Consider the following 24,249-nt stretch of genomic DNA (forward strand, 5'->3'; position numbering starts at 1 on the left):
TTCTATTCCTGCCACACTGTTCCCTACATATGGTTTGGAAACAGTGACTGAGGTTTGCTAGCAGTTCCTTAATCTGGCTATCATGGACGTTAAGGGAGAAAAAATCAGGTAACAATCTCCATCTGCAAAACTACTTCTGGTTTTGTGACTGGGCTTAATATACAATGAGCAAAGTCAGATCATTTTTTACTTAAAAATACTCTCTCTCCCTCACCAAAACAGGAAGCATCTTTCCAGGAATGCTTGGGAAAGTGTTTGGCTTTTGTATCACTGAGATAACTGGAGAAAATATTAAACAACTTTAAAGCTAGCAAAGGTTTAGCCAGGCAGAAATACTCTTCACACTCTATAGATGTAAGAGTTGCATCTTCCTTCTTACTAATGTGAGACTGGTTTCTCCTCAATGTAAGCGTGTGCATCTGTCCATGGCGACATGAACAATTATCAGACCATAAATGATGGTTGAAATGTGGAGTGTGTCCCTTGGGAGCCACTGCCCAGGGTCACAACCTGATCCTGTTGCATATGCACCAGAGGTTGCTCTGGTCTGTCCAGAGTACCACACCTCATACCTATCATGGGTAGCAGTGCACAGAAATTGAGTTCAAGGCATCTAGAGTGTTGCAAACTCATCACCTACCTTTGCTCATTCTTTCTTATTCTTAAGATACCATCCCTGGCAGTGTTCAAGGCCAGGTTGGTCGGGCCTTGGAGCAACCTGCTCTAGTGGAAGGTGTCCCTGCCTGTGGCAGGGGGTTGGAACTGGATGATCTTAAGGTCCTTTCCAACCCAAACCATTCTATGATTCTATGATACTAATATTTTTCTTCCCAGTGTAGGTTTTTCTTAAATGGTAGTTTCAGTTATGCTTTGGAGCTTCATAAAGCTTGCTAAAAAAAGCTTTTCAGCCCATTTCTTAATCCTATTCCATTATATAGTTCATGCCAACAATATAGTTTGGCAACTGCCTTTCTGCACAATGTCCACAGAAGTGCAGGAGAGGCAGAGCCACAGTTAGTGTATGCTGGCAGGGTGTATACAGGCATTTCTCTGCCTGCAGGTCAAGGAGTTGACTTAGGAGGCTGTGCAGCATTTCCAGGAGCTGCTGCTGAACACAGGCTCCTGGTTAATGGAGGAGGAGGGGACGGATGCTCGTGTCGTTCCTGCACCAAGGGCTATGGTTTACACAGCTTCCTTGTATTGCACAGGGCTTTCCTGCCCTGCAGCTTGACTTGCTCCGTGACAAATTATTCCTTAATTGCTGGATGGCAGAAGAAAAGCTTTACAGCCCTGAGGTTATTCCTAACAAATCAGGTTACAGAAGCCTTGAAAATTATATTGAGCAGAAAAGAAGCACCATGGGGTTTCCTTGGGTGCTCAGGCTGTGTTGAGCTTCACTAAGGCAATGTGCTAATGAAGCTTGTTAAAATGCAATCGTACTTTAATGCTGTGGATGCAGAAATGAGGGTAATTGGCGGAGAGGTGCTAGTGAAGCTGTTGTGATTAGCATGATTTGTGTGTGTGTCACTGCTGTGCTCAGGCCCTTCACTGCACTGTGCAAGGTGTTGTCTGAACACAGAAAGGAGGCTGTGCCCAAAAAGCTATGAGATGAAGGATGATGGCAGGAAGATGGAGAGATGGGTGGAGCAAAACAGCAGCAGGATGGTGTTGACCATGGGGACCACCAGACCTTAGCTGCTGACCAGCAATAGTGGGTACCAGATGCAGGAAAGCTTTAAGAAGGAATGTGTGGGGAGAGAGCAGATGCTGATGAGGAGCTCCCACACAAGGCAGGCAGCTTGGCAGAAAACACAATTTTCATTGAAAAAACACAATTTTCATTGAAAATTGTAAGAAGGGAGAAGAGAGCCAGGACTTCTGGGCCAGTTGGAAGAGGGTAGACCTCTGGTAGGGAAGAGGTGATAGGAACAGTGGGAAGAGGCCAGGAGGAGCCTTGAGAGGTGAAGACAAGTAGCAACCATTTGATGTGGCAGGGAAGGGGAGAGCTCGATGTGAAGAGAAGCAGATGTGGCCAGAGAAGTGCCTACAAAAAAAATGGATGTGAGTGAGACCAGAGTGTGCTTTGTCAAGGCTGGAGCAGAGGAGTCACGATGAAATATGATGGGAGTCTGGATGCAAACTGCAAGTGAGTGGAGGGACAGCCAAGGCTGGGGCTTATCAGTGAGCTGTGGGAACTCTGCAGCTCACAGTCCTGAGCCAGGATGTGAAGAGCTAGAGCAAAATAAAACATAACAGTGGGGATGTGGGCCTGAGCGACAGGCAGGACAGTAGCGGTGTCTGCAGCAATTAAAGCAGGAGGTGGGGAGAAGGAGGAAGATTAAGAGCTCTGAGCTTGATCTGACAGCTCGACTTCCATGAGATGTCAGGGAGACAGGCACGGTTTTTGCCCGGACAGAGAGAGACAAGCCCGGATGATCGGATCAGACAACTGGAGGCACTGATTTATGTGAGAAGATTAGAAGAGCTGCTTGTAAATATATGTGTAGCTTGGCTAAGTGACACCTGAGGGGACAATAACTGTCTGCAAGTGTATGAAGGGGTTGGATACTGGAGCTAGGAGGCGGGGGAGGGAACAGTTTAGGAGTGTAGATGAGGATTTTGACTAGAGGCAGTAGAATAAGGTGGAGCAAAGCACGGTGTATTGTCTGGTTAGGGAAAACATCCCTGCAAAACTGGGGAGACCATCCAGTAAGTCTTGAAGCCTGCATATCCTTCTGGGTACCCATCTGCACCCCTGGTGTCACAGGGTGTCTGACAATCTAGTGTTTGTCCTCAGAGCATCTCAAAGAGGGAGATGTCCCTTTATGCAGTTGTGGCACTTCAGTACCTTGTATATCTGACTTGAATCAAGGACCTAAGAATGTATCTGTCTTCACCATTAGGTTCTCTTTCCCTTTACTTGTCTCTGTTTTAAAGGGTCAGTCCTGGTGATAATACAGTAAGGTGGATGAGGACGAGACCTACCAGAGCTCCTCCAGCCTACACTTTGTGTGGTCTTCTCCACATGTTCCTTACAATATTTTACTCCTTATAAAGTTTTACTCCTCTTTGCAGCCAAGAGAAGGAGCAGGTATTTGTTGCTCACTCCTACATGAAACTGCTACATCCCCAGTGTGGGCTCGTACAGGCATCCGGTGGGAGACTGCAGGAAGATGTGAATTGCTGATGGCTGTTGCACCTCTTTCTGTGCATGAGGTACATGGGGTGTCATCTCCTACCAATGCCAAGCCAATTACCTTAGTCTCACTGTGTGTTAGCCAGAAAAAAACCCCAACAGGTGGGACCCAAATAATTGTCTTTTCCATCTCTTCATGCAGACTTTAGCTGTATTTTAATGGTATAGCACTTCAGCAAAGACCACAAGTCTGTTTGTTTTATCCTTGCAAGGAGCTCTTATTTGACCTTAGCAGTCACAGTTAAAAGCAGAGCTCTTTTCTCTGACTTCCACTTTTGTTTCAGCAGGACCAGAATCTGTGGGGCCTTTCTGAATATTTCCCTCCTCACCCAATATTGCTGAAAATAAGCCTGAAGTGTTGACAGACAGCAGCACACTCTGTGTGTAGGAATCCAACATAAACAGACTTGCCGTTTGTGTACTTGGACATGTTAAACGAGGTCTCTGCTTTGATCTTCCCTGCACTATCCTAAAGCCCAGCAAGCAAAGGCTAAGTAAACATACCTTTGATTTCAGGGCCGTTTGGAGCAGAGGTCTTGTAAAACTTTTATCAAGGGCAGAGCTGAGCTACTGAAGTCCCTCTTGGACTATAGGTGCTGCAAGAGTAGCAGAGTGGTTTTATTGACCCTAATGTCCCTCTTTCTCCTTCCTTCCCATAATGACAAACATCTGGGTATATGAGCCAGCTTCCTGTTGATTGTAGCATACCAGTTTTTGTAGGAGAGACACCTGCTTATAATGTCCTCTATAGTGAATGGAATATAAGCTGTATTAGATCCTGCAGCCATTGGATCCCATAGCCAGTGTAGCTTTTTGTTAATGCATGTCATAAAGATGCTTAAATAAATCTCAGGGGATACATCCATGGGAAACACTCACATCCTGTGTGTTCAGCACTCCTGGGTCAAACCCCAGAAAATCAGTACTCTAGGTTTAAATAACATGAATGTTACAAAAAATTGGATTTTATTTATTTGCTTCCTGTTTTTAGAGTATGTAGTGATTCTCCACAACCACAAAGGTCACAAATTTCCTTTCATGTTCAAATAAACAGGAGATTCTCCTTTAGGATTATGCCCTCAGGAAATAGACATCAAGAAACAAGCACCTAATATCACAAGATTTAAAAAAGAAAATGGTGAATGCTGGCAAATTCCCCTCAGAGGAAACACAAAAGTTAGATTGGCCTCTGCTTTCTTTTAGTTTAATATTCTTCTTTATCTGCTGGGGGGTTACACAAAGCAGCCTTTGGCTTCCCTTCCTACTGTAGGAAAGTGATATGAGAGTGAGATCCCACAAAGATAACTTATTTTTATAAAATTATAAATTTTCTATTGTTTTCAAAATTAAGAACCACTGTGCTTAGCAATGATGGAGCCCAGGCTGTTCTGGTGGGCCAGAGCTGTGGTCCTTACTTCCTGGGCCATTTTAATCCCAAACTTGAGCTCAGGACCAGAAGTTAGAGCATTTTGCTCAGTCCTGTTGATGATTATTGCTTCTTATTAAAATGAATACCAAATGGAAAATTCATTGGCCAACCACTCCATGCCAACACTTGTTGTACTTCCTGTAGGTAAAGATGAGATCATTGGCTGAGTCTGAGCTCCTACCAGTACATTGTGAACCTAAGTGCGTCTAGACTCCCTTGTCTTTTGCCCTCACACTTTTATAGCATGGCCTTAAAAAATGACCTTTCTTACACAGCCTTTTCTGCCTTAGTCACCAACTGAGCCTTTACTGTAAAATAATGCCCTTGTTTTCTCTTCAGAAGTGAGTTTTGTCTTTTGTCAAACAGTCAAACCCACTGTTAGATAAAAAGCATTTTTAACAGCCCTTCATTTCTTGCTATTTGATGGCGGTTCTTTGATCCCTGAAGGGGTGTGCAGCGCTGTTTGTGATACACAGCAAATTGATTTTACACATTTCCATCTTTTATCAATGAGTCCTCCAATGGAGTTTCACTGTAATCAGATTGGAGATTACCGTGGCACAGCCGTTGGGAAGGGATTGGAATTTACATGCAATAAAGATTAGGGGATTAGTGACTGATTAGGAAAGTGCTGGTTTATCCAGCTACAGGTACAGCAAGGGGTCTTGCATGTCTACTGTTTTTCTGACCTTGGGTTTTGACCTCTTGACTCCTCACTTAGAAATGCCATCGTGCAGCACAGTGTGATTTCTGATGTGGCTTCTTTCAAGAACAAGTTCAAGTCATTGCAACCATAAAAACTCCTGTTCCTGGGAGCGAAGTTCAGAAATCCTTATGCGAGTGGACACTTTGCTCTGATGTGCATCGACCAGGGCAAGGCTGAGCAGACAGACTGTGGCAAGGCTTTAAGCTGGAGTCAGGAATTCCTGCTGACAGCTGATGGGATGTGCGTGTGTCGGTACACGCACGCACAGTGGGGGATAAAGCAGCTATGTAATCATGCGGGGAGACAATATTTCTCCATGCACAGCTTTTCCTAGATAGCTGTTATGCTCTCCAGGTTTCTCCCCACACACAGGCTTGCAGGAGAGGAGCTGGGACCATACATTACCAGACTGTGAGGTAATAGGAGTGCACAGTGATAATCCAGTGTAGCTCTATCTACCTGATGGATATGATGTTACATGTCAATGCGTAGCCCGCCACTGCAACAACGTCATTTGAAATTACAGGGCAATTGATGTCAGCAAAACACCCGTAAGCTCTGTAGCTGCTGGAGTTTGAGTAGCTTAAATAAAGCAACTGTGCTGACAGTCACAAGCCATGCTAATAACAGGGTTAGCAGTTTGCTTGTGTGTCAGCTAATAATTAGCATCATCTTTCTATTCATACAGATTTATAGAGATAAAAGGTAGGCAATGTGGGATCTTCAGTAAAGGAGAAATATTTCCAAATCTTTTGGATAGTTTGGGGAATTTAATTTAAATACTTCAAATATTAATTTTTAGTGTTTCAATTTAGGCAGAATATACACACTGTTAGGTACCATTCTGGCAACATCGTTCATCCTGAGACATGGCACACTGGTGTGCAATAGAGATTTAGGAAGAATACCTTCCTCCAGATAAGGAAGCAGCTTTTGAGCAGCATAGGGTGCAGCAGAGCTTTGGACATGATATACACTGATTTTACCTTATCTTAGATGCTGAACTGTCCAGATGCTGAACTGTCCATAGATTTCAGGACTGTCCAGAAAAGCACCTGCAATCCTAGGCACAAACCATGGTGGTGTGATTGGGTATAATAAGCCTAACGGAGCAACAAGTCTTCACTAACTCCTGCTAGAAAAACTAATAAAGTCCACACAAGAGTGCACTAACCCTGTGAGCAAACCAGCATGTAGAAAAGGAGGAGCAGAGGAAATGGATTTGTTTGAAGCTGTCCCAGTCACAGGCAGGCTGCAGATATCAGGACTAGCCTCTGTCCAAGGCACCAGCTGAGCCCCCAGACTGTGCCAATGGTAACTCACAGCCAGCAGGTCACTTGCGTATGGACTTGTGCAGGCATCACTGTGTGTTTTATGCTGTGCTGTGGCACTGGTCCAGGTTTGATCCATTTGAAGAAAATGTTAACTACTTTCCTTGGGGTATGGCCTGGAGCTGAGGCTGTTTCCTATATGAGATCTGACAATATTCTGCAGGTACGAAGGTTTCATGCATTAAGAAGTCCTGGCTTCTGGCAGTACTATCAGGTATCATGTGCTTTTACATCAGGTAGTGTGTGCTTCAGTGCCTGGGGAGCAAGGAACCAGATGTGAATGCTATAAGAATTCAGTGATGGTTTCCCTGTTTTCATATGCAGAAGACTTGGCGTCTCTTGAGTTTAAATGTAAGTTTTCACTGAATCAACCTTGTGAACACTTTCTTTTAAAATGCATTTAGGTATTATCCCCTCCTGCGAGAGCTGTACAGATGTGTCTACGTTAGCTTGTAGAATGGCACAGCAGGAACAAATCTTTAAAGTAAAATATTTGGTGCTGAGGAGGTGATGTTCACACTTTAGGCATTTCGGGAGTTTATTTTGGATTAGCTCCAGTCTGGTCATGTAGTTTGAGTGCTCATTAATGGAAATCCAAGAGCAGAGCTTCTGCTTTTTTACCAGGAACCCCACTAGCAATTGTTGGCTGTGTCTGCATTAACAACCAGTGGGATTTGGTAAGATTGGATCTGTACAACAAAGCATTTGATGCTGAAGACCTGATACCCCCGTTACAGAGGGGTGTTTCACTGCAGAATAGCCCTAGTCTGGTGCTGTGAAATAAACGCCCATCTGAACTGGAGCACCCCTTGCAGCTCAATTTCATACAAAAGCAATTCAGTTCATGTGCACCAAAACTGTTTCATGGTGTGAAGTATAATTGGTTGGGATGGTAAAAAATATATCACTTTGAAAAGCACACCCTTGGTCCAAACTAAAACACTGATAGGGGCACATGTAAGGTAGGACCCTTCTGATGGCAGTTTAATTTGGAGGAAGCTGGATAGAGCATTTCCATCACACCTACCATGAACTGGAGGTTTTGGTAGGGCAATGGTGAATGGTTTCAGGCAGGATTTTAAAATGCTACTGTTCCAAATCAAACTGGTTCCCTATTTTATGGATACAGCAACCCATTAAAAAAAGATTACTGTTGCTTAATCAGTATACTTTAAAAATACCAACTTTTTTGTTTGTAGATTTCATTTTAATTTGCCAAAACTATGACACAAAAGATTTATTAAACTGAAAAAAAGAATATCGAAAGAGAAATCCAGAGAAATTCTTGTTTTATGATAAAAATGCTATTTTCTGATAGAGAAACATTTCTGCAAAACACTCCATACCAGGTCTGCTCTGCAACCATTCAGCTAGAAGTGCTTTCTGTTCTAAAGAAGCCTCCAAAAATATCTTCAGTTCTTACATACCACAGTGTTTATCTCTTTGTGGTCACCAACAAACAGTTGTTACCATGTTTTTGTGGTGACCAAACTTAGAAGCCCCCAGTGATGAGGGCAGAGCAAAGAGAACAGCCTCGCCATGTAGGGCACTGCCACTGATTTCCCAGCAGCAAAAGGCTAATGGATATTTTGGCAGTGTCTCCTGTTTGAGAGTGAGTGTTCAAGCTGGTTTTTCTACTGAGCCCTTAATTCCCTAATCACACCTTTTCCATTGTGGCTATTGGAAGGAGCCAGTAGGAACCAGCATTGGATGAAGAGTTTAAAGGCTTCTCCCATTTCATCCCTTAGAGAGAAATTTCTAGAAAAACAATTTTAGAGAATATGTTGAGGAAAACCAAGTTCTTGGATACAAATGAAAAAGGCTTCTGTGTCAGTGTATGACCAAAGACTTGCCACTGTGGACTAGCAGGAAGGCAACCCAGCTATTTAAAGATCTTCATTCACATCATTCCCGAATATGGCACGAAGTCAACGATCGTGATTTCTGTTTCCCTGCAGACATAAACAATGACACTTACAATTTCCTGCTTGTGCAGCTCACACACAAACGTCTGTCTGTAAGGGAAACAGCTAATTACTTATTAAACCTTGTACTGTGTTTCGACTGGGTTAAATATTGACTACCAAAGTTCAAGGGGAATCCATGTTTCCAAACATGAACTTGGGTGTCCTATTTTCTTGGAGCTGTTCAAATAAAATGATTAGATGACAGAATACTGCATGTAGGCAGGAGGGACAAAGAAGTGGACAAAAACTGGAGCAAATTGGCTCAAAAGTAAAAGCATGTTTTTGAAGTCTTGGGTTTTGGAACATGGTTGCAAGTGGTGGCTCTAAGAGGAGTTTTTGTTACAAAATAAGTGAATTAAACTGAGATTTGCAGACTGTCTGGTTTGTTTTGCTGAAAGTCTTGGAGATGGTGGGTGATTTGGCTAGGAAATCCAGTGGGCTTGTGAAGCAGGATTTGCACGGTTGGGAAGCAGTTGGAAGTGCAGAGTACAATAGCATTTATGTTAAGATTGGGGTGGATTAACCCCAGAAGCTAATTCAGAGCTGCCTGACTGGATTGTTTCCCAGAGATTATGGGAAGCAAACAAATGCCTTATGTTGGCAGGAATGGTCCCTGTGTGACTTGTGGTGGGCATGCTGGGGCTTAGGTTTGGTGAGAGCATGTCGGGGATATGGGACAGGATTTTCAATTGGGTTCTGGATGCTCCAGACTCTCTCAAGCCAGAAAATTTCCAGCTTTCTTCCAGAACTAGGCAACTTGTCCTTCCTGGAAACAGGAGGCTAAAAAAAATGCCTTTTAATTTGAGAACCTTGAAAACATGTTTTAATGCTGCCTCTTTTGAAAAAGCAAATTAGGAATGCTATTGTTCAGATGGGCTTGTCTTCCTAAGTGGGAATGAAAAAGGTAGGTTGTGGGTATGTGTGCCAACGTACCTTGGTTGTACTTACATCTTCTCTAAGAAGAGTTTTCTGGTTATCCGTTGAACTGCATACCTGAACTGCGCCATCAGTATAATTTTAGCCTTAGAGTAGGAATATTAGTCCTCTTTTCTGGCCCACGCTAAGCCCACTGGCAGCACTTAAGAAACAATAAATAATATCTTTTATTCCACACTAGACGAGAAACCCTTTAGCATATGAAGTCTGTTTCTTCAAGAGTAATTTGAAGTAATCCTAACTCTCCTCTGCGTTTGCTACCTCAAAACCTAAGGGATAAGGTTACTATTTTTGCTGCTGAAAAAATGCTCAGCAACACTTGCAATTGAATGTCACCCGTACACATTTAATTTAATAAGATGGTAATTTCATGTTAAATAAATACCAACTGAATATTGAAAACATATGCTCAAAGGATTTAAAATCCATGTAAGAGATATGTATCTCGTCTACTGTTGTTGAACTGCAATAAATCTATGCAATAATCAAGTGCCAATTGTTTAACATACAATAACTATTTTATTAAATTTCGGCAAAATGCGTATGCAGAACACTTAATTAAATGGAACATGTTCCCAAATATTCTATTTTTCTTATTTTTGGAACATCTAGAGTAGAAAATTTACTGGCAGCCTACACCCAAGGGGCTAGTTATTACTCATGAAAAATATGGCAAGCACTTGTGCTATCAATAAATATCCATTTCATGAGGAAAGTAGCTCCTACCATAAAGGTAGGGAAGAAAGAGAAAATATGTCACTTTGCTTGCTGTAAAATGAATCCACAAAGCTGTTTTCTCCATCAGGTTGTTGGGCTCAGCTGTGCAACCCAAGCCTAGAACTTGCTCCTGTAAACAGTCCGCTATTCCCAAGGCTAAGCCTGACCAGTCATTGGGGCCAGTCAGCAAATACTTGTGGTGGTTTTGTGTTCCTCTCTGAGTCCTTGTTCCACAGAGATGCTGTTGTTTTTTTCTTTAATCTTTTGATTGTTTTTGATAAGCATTGTTTTTGTCTGTGGGCGCCTATGTTTTCAAGTCAAGAAGGCCCCATTAGCTCATCTAATCTGATCTCCTCATGTCATGTAGCAAAGCATTTGGCCCAGCTACCCCTACGCTGACCCCTACTTTACTTGGCTAGTGCATACCTTTTGGAAATGCAAACTGTTTTGTTTTGAAAATATGAAAAGATGTTGGATTCACCAGTCCTTTCAACTCCTTATTCCAATAGTTAATGGTATACGTGGGCAAAGCATTCATCCTTTTATCTCTCTCTCAAAGAATTTTTATAAGTTCTGCTGTTTGTGTAATGCCTTTCCACTGTGCAGAGAGCCAAGAGTTCCTCTTTCAGGAACACCTACTTATCTTAACTGAAACTCTTGCCATTGTTGCTTTATAAGCCATTCCCTGTGGGATTTGCTTCTTGGTAGGTATTTTGTCCAGCCCCTAGCATAGCGAGGCCTCTATCTATTGGTCCATCATTACAGCTTGAATGTCAATACAAATAATGGTCAGGGTGATGTGTAAGTTTACAGTCCTCACACTGGTCTTGCAGGGAGGGTTAAACTGTTGTAGAAAGGGTTAAACTCTTAGCAGGATTTGTCCAGCCCAGCTTTCTAGCAACGGGTAACCCATAGTTAGCCAACTCTGGATTCAGGTTTAAAGCAAGACTTTTAGATGGTCCTTTCCAGCCATCCATGTTCATTCAAAGGATGGGAGAGGTGAAGGAAATCAACTTTGGTGTGAACACCCTTGCACTAAGGACTTTGGAGGATCAGTTTTTACAGTGATGAATATGGTGAAGGCCAAATATTGCCTCAAGTGCTGGTGTGAGAGATTGTGTTCACAGCAAACAAGTGGTTTGGTTAGCGGCTGTTGGCCAACTCCTTTCTCCCACTATCATAACGAAATATTTCTGTGCTTGGCTGTATTCTCCTCATAGGACACACATTCTCTGTGGTACTCCAGTCCATGATGTTAATCCCGTGCATGCGTTGATGGGTTGTTTGGGTGCTTCATGGTAAATGACTTTGCTAATTTGCTAACACAGCCCTTCAAAAGAAATCTTATCTTCATAGAAAGTGAATGTGTTTGGTATTAAATAATAAAATATACATAACCCACGGGACTCTTAAAACTTATTTAACTTCTTTATAAACTTTACAATACAGTATGTGGATATTATAAATTACTTTCCATTCCAAGAAACTGTCCGGGCTGGTTGACCTTCCTTGGAATTTCCTCTTTGTAATTATGTTTAATGTGTTAATAAAGTTCACTTTGAACTGTATCATGGCAAATGGTCTCACAGGACGTGGGTCAGTGCTGGTGCGTTCACCATATGTGAAGCTTGACATTAGTGTGCAGTTTAGTTGAAGGAATAACAAGGCTAAGTCCAAACAATTGTAGGAGCAGTATCTCCTCCCCAGGTTAGCAGTAAAAGGGGTTCATGGAAAGTTAGGAATGTGGAGTGGGAAATCATTTAGCTTTCACTGCTAGGTGTTACTAAATTATAGCGCTAGGTTCAAGTCACTATCAAAACACCATATATCTAGAGGGTTTTCACACAGAGCTATAAATCATGTTTACTGCATGTATGAGTTGAATGAGTGCATGAACTTTGCGGTGCAGTCCAGGAAAATATAATTACATGTGTGTGTGTTTTTGACTGTGAGAAATGCGGACAGGAAGCTCCAGGCTATTCCACTGGTGTGTCTTAAATACACTTCTAGAAATTGTTTTTGCTGCTTCCGGGAAATAGCTGCTTGCTGGAGCAAATTGGCTTTCTTGGGTTTTACACAACTGCTTTTGCCAAGAAGTGGCAACCACCATCCCTTCCAAAGCACTGGAGGGGAGAGCAGGAATGCTGGTAAAGCAGAGTCAGCAGTTGAGCAGCAAGTGGGGCTTTTCTGTGGTATAGGATGGTGGATATAAATTGAAAATTGCCCAGCTGTTCAGTAGGACAGGTGTAGGATCTGTCTTTTATATAATGGAACAAAATGGAGATTCCAGTTGCTTGTATTTGTAAATGAGGCGAATAAATCTGCACACTTGTCTGCATGTGTATGAGCAGAAATATTTAAAACAAATGAGGTGATCACAGCATTTCCTTGTTAATGTTTGACTGGGCTTATATGATCTTGCACAGAAAGCTTGGCATCTGGCTGGGCTTGTTGGCTTCTTTCTGGGTGTACTCGTATGTATTTGCAGATGGGGAAACTGCAAGAAAGAAAATAACTTGGTGGAAAATGTAGGTTTAAATTATATTTTAAGCCTGATTGCACCCTGGCCCTTGGAACTCCAGGCATGATCCGTTCTAGTAACTAAAATGATTTGAATGTGATGGGGCAAAGTTATATTTAGTTTGTATTTGGAGAAAGGAGAACGAGCAGCCACGGGGGGAGGCAGCTGCATTCCCGTCACTTCTTCCCAAGGCACATCCGTGGATGTCAAACCCCACCCTTCCCCTTAGCCAAAATATTAACAAATTATTTTCTCAAACTATTGGGTTAAGGACAAGGGGGACTGAAGAAAACCTTCCCCCCGCTAGGTTTGTGTCGAGGTAGGGCTTAACTCACAGTAATAGCTCCTTCTGTTTACACAGAAGTGAAGTCAGCTGCCCCTTCTCCAACATGGTGAGGCTCAAAAGCATGTTTCTCAGCAGTGCCCTGTGGCCATAGAGAGCTGCCTTTGCCTAATGGAAAATTGCAAGAGTGGAAGCAAGAGACGGTGGTTGTTTTGTCTCCCCACCATTCCCCCTCCTTCCTGACTATAAAAATGTGTGAAAATCCATGTCAGGAGTTTTGTTGGAATATCTACCTGGGGCCTCGTTTTTGACCCCTTCTCACATATCCCATGGCAAAATGCTGCAGAAAGTAATCTCTGTCTCCAGCATGGGAGGATGTAGATTCTCAACATTTAAAGATTGATTTTTTCAAGAATCATTGCCTCATAGCTAAGAAGTCAGGGGGAGTACAGTGTAGAGACACCTCCTCCAAGATTTACAGCAGGGCTAGAGAGCCCTGCTCTCTCCTCCTGTGGTCTGAAAGGATCCAGTCTGGAGCTTTGGCCTGTAGTTGCAGGCACATGGCAATTCATGGGATTCCCCCCATAGCCAGAAAGATGGCATAAATTGGCATTAAAAAAAATTATGTCGGTAGATACACGAGCTCACCGTTGTAACAGCCTGGTTTAACTAAATAGTTCAGGTTGGATGTGAGGAAGAAATTCTTTACAATGAGGGTGGTAAAACACTGACACAGGTTGCCCAGAGAGGTGGTGGATGCCCCATCCCTGGAGACATTTAAGACCAGGCTGGATGTGGTTCTGGGCAACCTGATCTAGTTGGAAGATGTCCCTGCTCATTGCACGGGATTGGACTAGATGACCTTTGCAGGTCCCTTCCAACCCAAACTATTCTATGATTCTATGATTTCAGGTTTCAAAACAATCCCTTGTGATGTTGCTATCCAGCTCTTGCAGGGTTGCCCTGATGCATAACCCACAAACAAGGCAAGAGCAGCACTGCAGCAAACAGCCATAGGGCATTGCTCTGAAAGTACATTTGATCATTTCTGCTCACATGCAGCACAAAGTTAGAGTCTATGACTGCTGAGGTCATGACATGGGCTGCTAGAGGAGTAATTGCATCTGCTTTTTAATGCTGCATTAGAGCACAGACAGCAGCCAGCAGCAGCAACGGATGGGAAGTCTGCAGCAGCCAGGGTTCAGCCTGTTTGTACCTTGCTGGCAGCTGTAGGTGAAGCAGCAGATGCTTTCCTTGTATTTTGCCTCTCTAAGCAGATGTAGCAAGGCATCCATCCTGCAGGGCCATGGGATGTACCTTGTGCTTTGCTCTCAGCTGTGAGCACACACACTCACCACACCCAAAATCACTCATGGGAGAGCTGCAGCTCCTGGGCACTCTGCTCTCAAGGCCATATTATGGGCATATTATGGGCTGTTTCTGCAAGGTGAGGAGCTCTCTTCAGGACCAGTGGTGTACATGAGAATCTGGGTGCTCAGCATGTTTTTACTATGTCTTTTTGCTCTTCTCATATAGCAGAAGATGGATCTGCCATAGGAAATCAAACTCTAGGGGAACCTGTGTAATTCTGGGCAGCTTAATGTGTGGATTCAGAGTGGGAAGACCATATAGCGTGGGATTTCTGTGGTACGTCGTGTGATGCAGCTCTGTGTCAGCAGCATCTGCTGCACAGGGGATGCTGGAGAAGGGCCTTTTTGCAAAACACATTTCCCTCTCTCCACCTCCTCCCCTCCAAATACTGACAGTGCAGAGCGGGGAGATGTGCCAAAGTGTATCTTGACTTGAAGAGCATTCATCTGTCACTGCTGCAGTCCCAAGACAGCGCTGGGCTGTGCAGATACGTAGTGAAATAAGACCCAGTGGATGCCTGTACATGAGGAAGAGACACAGAGATCCATGATGGTATCAACATTTTATTCTTGCTGTAGCCATCATCAGGAGTCCCAGCTATCGCTGGCTTGCCAGGGCCTCTGAAGCTCTGATTCCAGGGAGAGAGCACTGCTTGCACAGAAAGTTATTAAAGCAAAGATGGTAGGTGATAAAATGGGGATATTTACAGCACCAAATGAACAGAAGAAAGGTTTTAGCATCTTTGTCCTAGGGCTGTACGTTATTGAGAAGTGCATGCAGCTCTATCTGGCAAAATACAGCAGGAAAAAGGCGGGGGGGAGGGATTTTTATTCCTCATCCTGATAAAGTCCTTGGAGGGGCTAATGAAGACCAAGAAGGCAGAGGACCAAGCTGGTGTTTTTCTATTCAGACAGAAAGGCCCTAAGAAATGCAGCCTTTCCTAAATGTCATAAAGGTCTGTGAATAGATCCTGTGACAGGGCATGATCCAACAATTCCTCAGGATGAAAGGTCAATCAAAGGAAAATGACATCTGGGAGGACCAAGCTTACTGCTGACCCAAACATGTGACGGATCCAAAGGCAAGTCTGGTGCCATCGGGAAAGCTGCTTCTGCAGCCTGCCCCAGCGAGGCACATGACGTGATTGGGAAACTATCTGATTCCTCCAGGTCTCAGAATTCATCAGGAGTCAACCTGAATGTCGGAAGGAAAAGGATTTTGAAGGAGCTACAGCAGGTTTCCAAGTCAGGAGGAGGGTGCTGTCTCTGCACTGTCCCTGCTTGCCCTGCACCAAACATTTTTCCCTAGCACTAATTATAGATCTGGTTTTGCTATTTGAATATGCATGAAGTAGTATCCTGGCTCACGAGTAGATTGCAATGAAGCTACTTTTAAAGTCTGATTTGGTTTGGTAGGGCTCTAAGTCAGGAAGGACCTCTCCAAGGGCTAACTCCGAATTTCAACAAGGCTGTGGAATTGTCGGGACATTTCTGTTCCTTTATGCTGAGTGGAACGCTACATCATGTAGGGAAATGTAGCAGGATTCGGGGCTGAATCCTCACCTGGTGTTGGTAAATTCTGCTTTATCAAAGCCAAACACACACACCCCCCATCCTCCTGATGGGTGGATTTTCTCTTTAAAAGATTCAGCATCATGACGTGTGTCAGATCAGCATTCAAAGGATCTTGGCATTATCTCTCCAGCCGCAGACCTGGAGCGTTCTGTGCAGTGCTGGATAGGCAGGATTTCTCATGGTGTTTTGCCAGCTCCCTTGGAGTGTGGAGGGTGCTGTCACTCTCGAGACGTGGTCCCAGCGGTGTCTGCAGGAGGGGTGCGGAGATGGGTGTTATTTTTGCCAGGGACTGACTTCTTCAGAGTGAGTGCTCTCAAGATCCCCACTTTGGGTCTTGAGTGGTTCATCAGAATCTAAATGTGTCTAAGACTTGGTTTAACCAGGCCCTTAGATAAAATAATTAATGAGTTTCAAACTAGTTCATGACTCTCTTCTCAGCTTGAGCAGCACATCTGCTCTCCAACAAAGCTGTAAAATTCATGGGTGAGATTCAAGATGAGTAACTGTAACAGCAGTTCTGTAGTCATTCATGAGCTGGACTGTATGTATTGCCTTAGTCATGCTGGGGAAAATTCATGCAGACATTGGAATAATAGGAATTAGTCATGAGGAAGTGCAAATATGAGCTCTGTAGCTTATCCCATGTGGGTCCAATCCTGCAAAACACTAGGAACAGGAGTAAAATATGAGGGAACAGTTCCAAATCCCACAAACATCTTGTGGGTTTTGGGTGCAACTCAGCATCAGCAATCCTTAGCAAAACATTCTGTCCTTATGCAAGAGCAAGGCACTTATTATCACACCCATTAATAGATTGTTCTGGGAAGAGCATTGCTATTGCAGTTTGTGTGGGGAACTTGTGCAATGAAAAGGCAGAAAAGGCAGATGCAGGAGAAAGATTCTGCTTCAACTTTTCAGAGCCTTGGGAAGAAATTCCAGTTTGAAATCAGCTGTGAGACCATTCCCACTGCTGGAGTCTTTATCACTTCTGTTTTCCAAGTGTTGGCCTGTACAAATGCATCCTGTTATCATATGGCAAACAGTGTGCTCACTCCGTGACATTCCAGGGACGCTCTGTTTTGCATGAAATTATCACCTTTTACACAGAACAAATATTTGTCAGTTGGGTCAAACCAGCAGGGTTGCTAAGGGAATTTGTGAAAATATCCTCTTTTGGACTGTAAGCAGTGTTAACATGTCAGGTTATGCTGTGTCTTTTGGTGAAGTGCTACCCAATGAATGCTTTATGCCCAACAACTGCAGGCTCGTGCATCTCAGAAAAAACCCATCTGGTGACTATTAAGGGGAATTACTGTACATACGACATGAAAGGATTAAAACATGGAGGAGGGGGCAGTGTTTTGTTTTAAGTGCCAGTGCTGTTACTAATTTTGCCTTCATGATAGGTGTTAAGTTTAAAACAACTACAGTTGCTTTACCAAATACAGCTGAACATTTTGTGTATTGGCTTCCTTGCTAGAGGAAAATGGGAGTGCTTTGGAAAAGCAAAAGAGACTCAGAATCAGGCTTCCCTGGTGGATTAGCATGAGCTGCTGATGATGGCAAGGCTGCAGCTTCACATTTTGCACAAAGCAGTATCTCTGTTTTTGTATCCTTCTGTAATTGCCTGTGTTTTTAGCCTCGGTTGTAAGTGATTTTTGGTAAGCACCTTTCACTTTATCTCTGTGTAGCAGTCAATGTAATGGCCTTGTTGATGACTCGTCTTAAATCAGTGCTGTGTCTGCAGCAAAAGCAATAGCAGCTCCTCCTCTCTCTGTTCTTTCTTAGGCCCCCCAAGGATTGCGGATAAAGTGATTCACCGTCAGTCCGTGAGGCTAGGGAGGACCATCAAGCTCCTGTGCCCAGTGGAGGGTGACCCCCCGCCTCTCACCATGTGGATGAAGGATGGACGCACTATTCACAGTGGCTGGACAAGGTTCCGAATCCTTCAGCAAGGTCTGAAAATCAAGGAGGTGGAAAGCGAAGATGCGGGGACCTACATCTGCAAAGCCACCAATGGCTTTGGCAGCACCAATGTGAACTACACCCTCATCGTGATTGGTGAGTAGGGCTGGAGGAAAGCCAGGCTTCACCTGCTCTGGGATAAGAGAGCAAGCTGATTTCTGTGTAGCTGTCAGTGATTGCAGATTTGCTTTGCTAATCATTTACTGGCCTCCACTCTTAACTGGCTCTTTCCAGTGTTTGAGGATTGCCAGAGCTGGCTACGTTGCTGCACATCTTCTGCTGCAGCCAGCTGCAGAGAGATAAGATTACACAGTGCCAAAGGTTACAAATAAACAGGAATGATGCAATAATCACTAGGGTCCAGATCACAATGAATTCCACACAGGAAAGGCTGCGTGATAAGGAGAGGTCACGCTGATCTTTATGTTTGCTGTTGTAGTTCTCAAAACAAATGTTAAGGCACCCATATAAAGACATACAGCTGGAAGATCCATGTACTGAGCTTTTGCAAAGCATGGTGTCTTCGGGAATAATAATATCTAGGTTGAAATGAAGGTTAGAGCTGGCATATGACCCAGGGATGTGCAGTTCCTGAGAAATCCCCTTGGTGGAGGCAGGATTGAAAAAGCTTCAGTTGGTGTCTTGGTGACCACGGGTTCACAGGCTGTGCTTCTGAGCATCTTCGACGGGCTTACTTGGCTGTCAATGGGATTTTGGGGGTTATCTTCTGGCCTGAGCATTCCTGAAGGCCCCAAAGATGCTTCTTTGGGTAATCGGAGATTCCACTGCTGTGCCTGCCATGGAAATATTCATTGGTCCTTGTCTGTGAGAAGGGAAAGAGCTGGACGAAAATGTGCATGCTGAAGGATACTGAGGGAATAGAGAGGGTTACAAAGCAGGGGTGAGATCAGGTATTGCTCATCCTATTGCCTTATCAGTGCCCCAAATACATGGTCTACAAAGTTCTGTTTCTCACAGACAGTGTAAGTAAGGACAGAGTTTAGGGCATTTTCCAGCTGCCTTCTGGTTGGCACTTGGCCTGGTTTTGTTCTGTTTCTTCTTTTTCCCCTTCACAGTAGGAGTGCTGCTGTGGACTAAGAGCATGTAGCAAACACTTGCTGCTGCTCGATGGAGGATTATCACCCGATAACAAGGTGATTCTTGGAGAATGCACTTTGCTGCAAAGCCAGTAAGAGAAAGAGACCAGAATGTGAATGTCTTATCAGGAAAGAGATGCTTAGGTGAGGGAAACCCTCTTGTGATATGACTCCTGTAGCATCAATGGGATAGAGCCACAAAAGCTATCGTATAGTTTATATACTTTGCACGTGTGTTTTTTCCCGTTCATCTGTTTCTTATCCAGGTTCATCATCTTTGCTACAATGATCAAAAAGGGTGAAGTGGAAATAATCTATAAAGAGTCATGTCTGTACAGACTTATTTTGGACATGCTTTCCAGACTGTTTGGTGTAGAGAAAGGAATGCTACAAAAGCCTGCTTCAGTCCTGCTTGTGCTTTTGCAGTATGTGGAGGTTGCCAATGTTTTTGATCTTGTGTGTCATCCAGTATCTTCTATAAAGCTAAGGGTCCAAGCCACCTCCCATTATTCCAAGGCAAAGAGGCATCGAGGTATCTGCGAGTCAAAGAAGGCTCTGGCTATTGGTAGCACAACAGAAACAAATGAAAGGGGAAAGCCTGGAGGCAGAGGGTAAAAGTTGGACTAGGATTCAGGAAAGATTGAGGCAAAACCTCCAATTCAGTTGCTCAAGGAAATGGGATTATCAAATTTAATTGTGTTAAGAACAATAGTGTTCATTATATTTGGCACTGAAAAGCCCTGGGCAGAAACCCTAGTTGTTTAGAGCCTCATCAGGCAGCTCTGGAAGGAAATGGCAAGCTCCCACTGGCCTCTGTGGGTGTGAGATTGAGCCCTATGCAAACAAATATTGATCACCAAGTGCCAAGAAAAGGGTAACTTTAAACTAAAAGTGTGGCAGACACATGGGCTGAGTTATCATTCGTCTCCATGCATTCTTGTTGTAATGCTGCTAAACCCAATACTCTGTGCACCTACCTTCCTTTGACTCACAGTGTACCCTTGTGCACTGTTGTTGGCCAAACCATTTTTGGTGGATTGCTTATGTCCCTTGTCTCCGATGGTAAAGAATGTGTTCATGTAACGTTTCAAACCAATTGCTTTTCACTAGAGCAATTCCCCCTGAAAACAAATGTTCCCTCAGTGTTTTTCTTGCCAAGGTCTGCAAGTAAACACAAGGTATCACTGCCTTGTTCTTTCAAGGGACCCAAACATTTAATGTGTTGACTACATGCTTGTGTTTGTCTTGGTGAAAATGCTTTTGGTTGAGAGCAAATTAATCCTTTGTTGAGTTTTGCGAAGGAGGCAGTGATTTAAAACCAACTGCATGTCAGTTTTGAGGATGAAGATCAAATTGATGGAGCTGTTTTGTTTGTGCTCTGGAAAGCACAAACTTCATTAGGCTGAGTGGCTTTTTGAACCATATGGCCTCTTTATTCTCCCACTCCTTCAAAGAAGAAAAAGCCCTCTTATTCCAACTTTACTGCTGACGCCAAACATGTAAAACCACACAGGTGTCAGACATGGGCAAGCATTAAAGGATTTGTTAAATGTTGGAACTTGAAAAAGATAAAACTCATTTTAACATTAAAACATCCTGGAAACTTGAGCAATAATATCTGGAATTGATACAGTAGCTTATTGAAAGGTTTTGGACTTATCCTATATGCTTTTAACAGAGCTCTGCCACACTGCTGGAACTGTCACACCTGTGTTATATACATGTACACTGCAACAGGATAAGGTGAAGGTTTACCCAAGATTCTACAAAGAGCTGAGACTAAAATTCAGCAGGCCTGAACCTCTCTGCCTGCATTCACTGCTGTATAACTCTTATTAATCTTAGCTCTGTAATCCATCATTGTATAGGGAACCAAGAAAAACCATGACATGGTACATAGGAATAAGAAGGGCAATGGTTCCACCAGCATTAATGTGTGCTGGCAGACATGGCAGAGGTGAGCTCCCTTATCTCCATTGCAGGTTGGTCTCTGTGAGATGTATTTATTTTGGTATAAGCCTGTTTGAATGTTGCTTTGTGGCTTTCATGGCAGATCTTGCAACCAGACAGCTCAGGGCATGAGCAGAGCAAACTTAGGTCTGCCTCTACACGTCTGGTAGACATACCTACACGTTGCCTGGCTGGAGAACTTCTCAGTCTGCAAGTGCGGATGAAATGGATTACTGTGATTTTACAATAGTAACTAAGGCAAAGAGACACCAGGTGATTAGTCCAAGGCCACATAAAATATGAGCTGTGGCTCAGAGTTGAGTCTAAACCTCTTAAATCTCACCCTAAAGGACTGTTCCTCCATGATAACACTTGCTAAACTCTTTTCTCACTAATTTAGCATCTTCACGCTGCTGTGTTGGAAGGGAGTCTTCTCTTATTCTAGGTTTTTGATCTTCTTTCTCAGACAAAGGTTTTGCCAACCCAGATGGTAGCAATTGATTTCTGCCCTGCTTATTTCCCCATCTTCTCAGTCTGCGGGGCCTAGATCCCAAAGATCCAAGGAATCCTGCTCTAATACATCGCTGCATGAAATGTAAGCCAGTAAAAGCAGATAACCAATATAAGTCAAAACTACAATTTCCTCTCCTAGCCAGCCTTAATAGTTTTTGTGGCTTACCACAAGATTTGGGATGCCAATTACACTGCAGACAGATTTACAAATGCTGGAAGAGGAACTTCTCTTTAATCAGTATTAAATCAGCATTGCAGTTATTAAGTACAATGGTTCCTTTTTGTGGAGAATTATCTGTAGCTCATCAAAACACATGTGCTGTACCTTTCCAGAAAGTTATTTGTACAGTGATGCCCATGAAAATCTTGTCTTTAAGGTTTTTTCCCAGCTGAATCAATTCAGAAAAGCTGATTTATGATCTACAGGTGTGAAAAAGTTACTTTATTTGGGTTTTAGATGCTTGGTTAAAACCTGTGGTTTCTTTAGTGCGGAATAAAACTTCCTTGCCAGTGTGCTCTAAAAGGAAGCCTGAGGTCAAAGAGGAAGAAACACAGTGTTTGAATAGCTGCTCATTATTTGAAAACTGCCCACCTTATGTGCTGAATGGAGGTATGTTCTGCAGAAAGAAATAGCGTGTGATGGTGTAACTGAAGCCTGTATTGAGCTGTGACCATCTTGAAGAAACTGTGAGGTTGCACATATGGAGCCATGACACGCTCCAGCCATTAGGCCGTCCTGGGAAATCTTAGCCCAAATAGGTGAGATTTGCCTGACTTATAAATAACTGAAAACAAAGTCTTCTAACAAGGAAGTGCTGGACAACCTCCATTGCCATCTCTTGCAATTGCTGTTTATTATTGCAATAATAAACAGCATCACTTGTTCCAGAAGTCTGATCATTCTCTGAAGGGAAAATTGTTGGTGAACAGCTGTAGGAAGGGCTATCAGTAAATATTTATGCTGTAGCATAATGACCTCTTTCACTAGTGCTCAACACAGAGGACTTTTCACTTGCAGAAGTGTTATGGGCCAAGTCCTGCAAGGTGTGCCAGCATTGCAACATGCAGGGCTATTGCTACAGGTGCTGCCAGTAAATACTTCATCTTGCATCAGTTGCTCAACCAAGTGATGAAAGATCCAACCCTCTATTTTTGCATCTGCCTGCATGTTTCTTATAACCTTTTGTAGCAAAGAAAAAGGAAGCAGTAACAAGAGAAGGGTTTGGGATTGTCTCTTCAGTGTCGACTTCTTGCTTCGCTTAGGGTTTGTAAACTGCCAAAGACAAATCTTACTCGTGTGCATGTCAGCACAAGAAAGATCAACATTTGAGTCCAAGGAATGGCTGCTTCAGTGTTTCTCTTTCTTGCCCCATGACTCTGACTGCTGCAATTGTTTTTGCTTTTCTTTGTGTTTGTCTGGAGGAAGATTTTGGTGAAGGGCCCATCATCCATCCAGTCCATACCCCCCTCTGGTGCCCAGTCCTCTGAGTGACCAAGCCAGTTGGTTCCATTTGGGCTGTGAACTAATAAAATCTTGATGCAAAGAGCAGGAGGAAAAGTGCAGCTTGTTGTCCTAAACCTCTGATGGGCTGTTCAGAAATTGAGCTACATCTCATTTTCAAACAAATCAAATTTACTATGAAACGTCTGCTGTCTGTCTGCTGCAATTGATTGCTTTGAGAATCTTCCCTGACATCAGATGATTTATCTTTAAAGTAGCTTTTCCCTGCTGAGCCAGCTGCTATTTTATGCTTTTTTACAGCTTGTCCAAAGACAGCTCTCTTTGATAACAGACATGTGTGAAAAATTTGCATTAGAATAACCTCTTTTTTTTAAACAGTCAGCATAAGTATCCTGAAAAAAAATCATGACAATGTTTGAATGGGTATTTATTTAAATGTGTTCTTTTTCTGCTCATAGTAGTAGAAAATACTGTGTGAAAAAAAAGTCAAGTACAGTAAAATATGGTTTGTATTACAGTTCTCCAATGAAGTAATCAATCTGTGTCTCAGAACTCATTTACAGTGCAAAAGCTGAGAAAACATTTGTAGCCCAGAGTCAGGTGCCTCCAGCCATCTTGGAAAAGCATGACAAATTCATTGGTGTTTGGGTTTTGGCCTTTTAATAAACTCTGGGGACCAGAGAGAGATGTGCTCAGCAAGAAGATGTGAATCAACGTTGAGTCAGCAACGTGTGCACCAGGGGACTGCTAATGCTAAGCAAAAACTGGAATGAGTCAACTCTTAAAAAAATGGGGGGAAAAAAGGTGCTGTATTTGCATTTGAGAAGAAAATGGTGTAGCTTGTGCTGGTCATGTTATGGAGTTAGCAATCTATCTTTAGCGCATTTACTTCAACCCGAAGTGCGAAAGACAGCCCATCCAGCTTGGGACTGTTTACACAATCACAGGGCATATAATCATGACTAATGATGATTAGTAAGTTGTTATATGGAAATGAAGAATTCCTTGTGACAATAAACAGTAACGAAGTTCTCATGTTTAATTTGTTAAGGCCCCAATCCGGCAGCTGGATCTACGTTGGTGGCCTCCTGTGCATACACAGTGTGATTAACACCAGATGAGGATCTGGCCATAGTCACTGATGCTTAGTAATGGTTATGTTGCTAATTAAAGCTCAGATTGTTTTTGGCCTTTGGGAGCTGAGCCTTAGTTTACTACTCAAGGCCTAGCA

The 24,249-nt window shown here is 43.2% G+C and overlaps 1 protein-coding gene across 3 annotated transcripts in view; it reads left to right on the top strand.

Moving 5' to 3' along the window:
* Positions 1-24,249, top strand: part of FGFRL1 (fibroblast growth factor receptor like 1) — a 174,153-nt gene that overhangs the window by 67,059 nt on the left and 82,845 nt on the right. For all 3 annotated transcript variants that reach the window (XM_030492644.1, XM_030492645.1, XM_030492646.1), the window contains exon 3: positions 17,820-18,092. In XM_030492644.1, the coding sequence (XP_030348504.1) occupies positions 17,820-18,092 (273 nt within the window). The remainder of the gene's footprint in view (positions 1-17,819; positions 18,093-24,249) is intronic.

This window comes from Strigops habroptila, chromosome 7 (assembly GCF_004027225.2).
Source record: "Strigops habroptila isolate Jane chromosome 7, bStrHab1.2.pri, whole genome shotgun sequence".
In the NCBI taxonomy this organism is placed as follows: Eukaryota; Metazoa; Chordata; class Aves; order Psittaciformes; family Psittacidae; genus Strigops; species Strigops habroptila.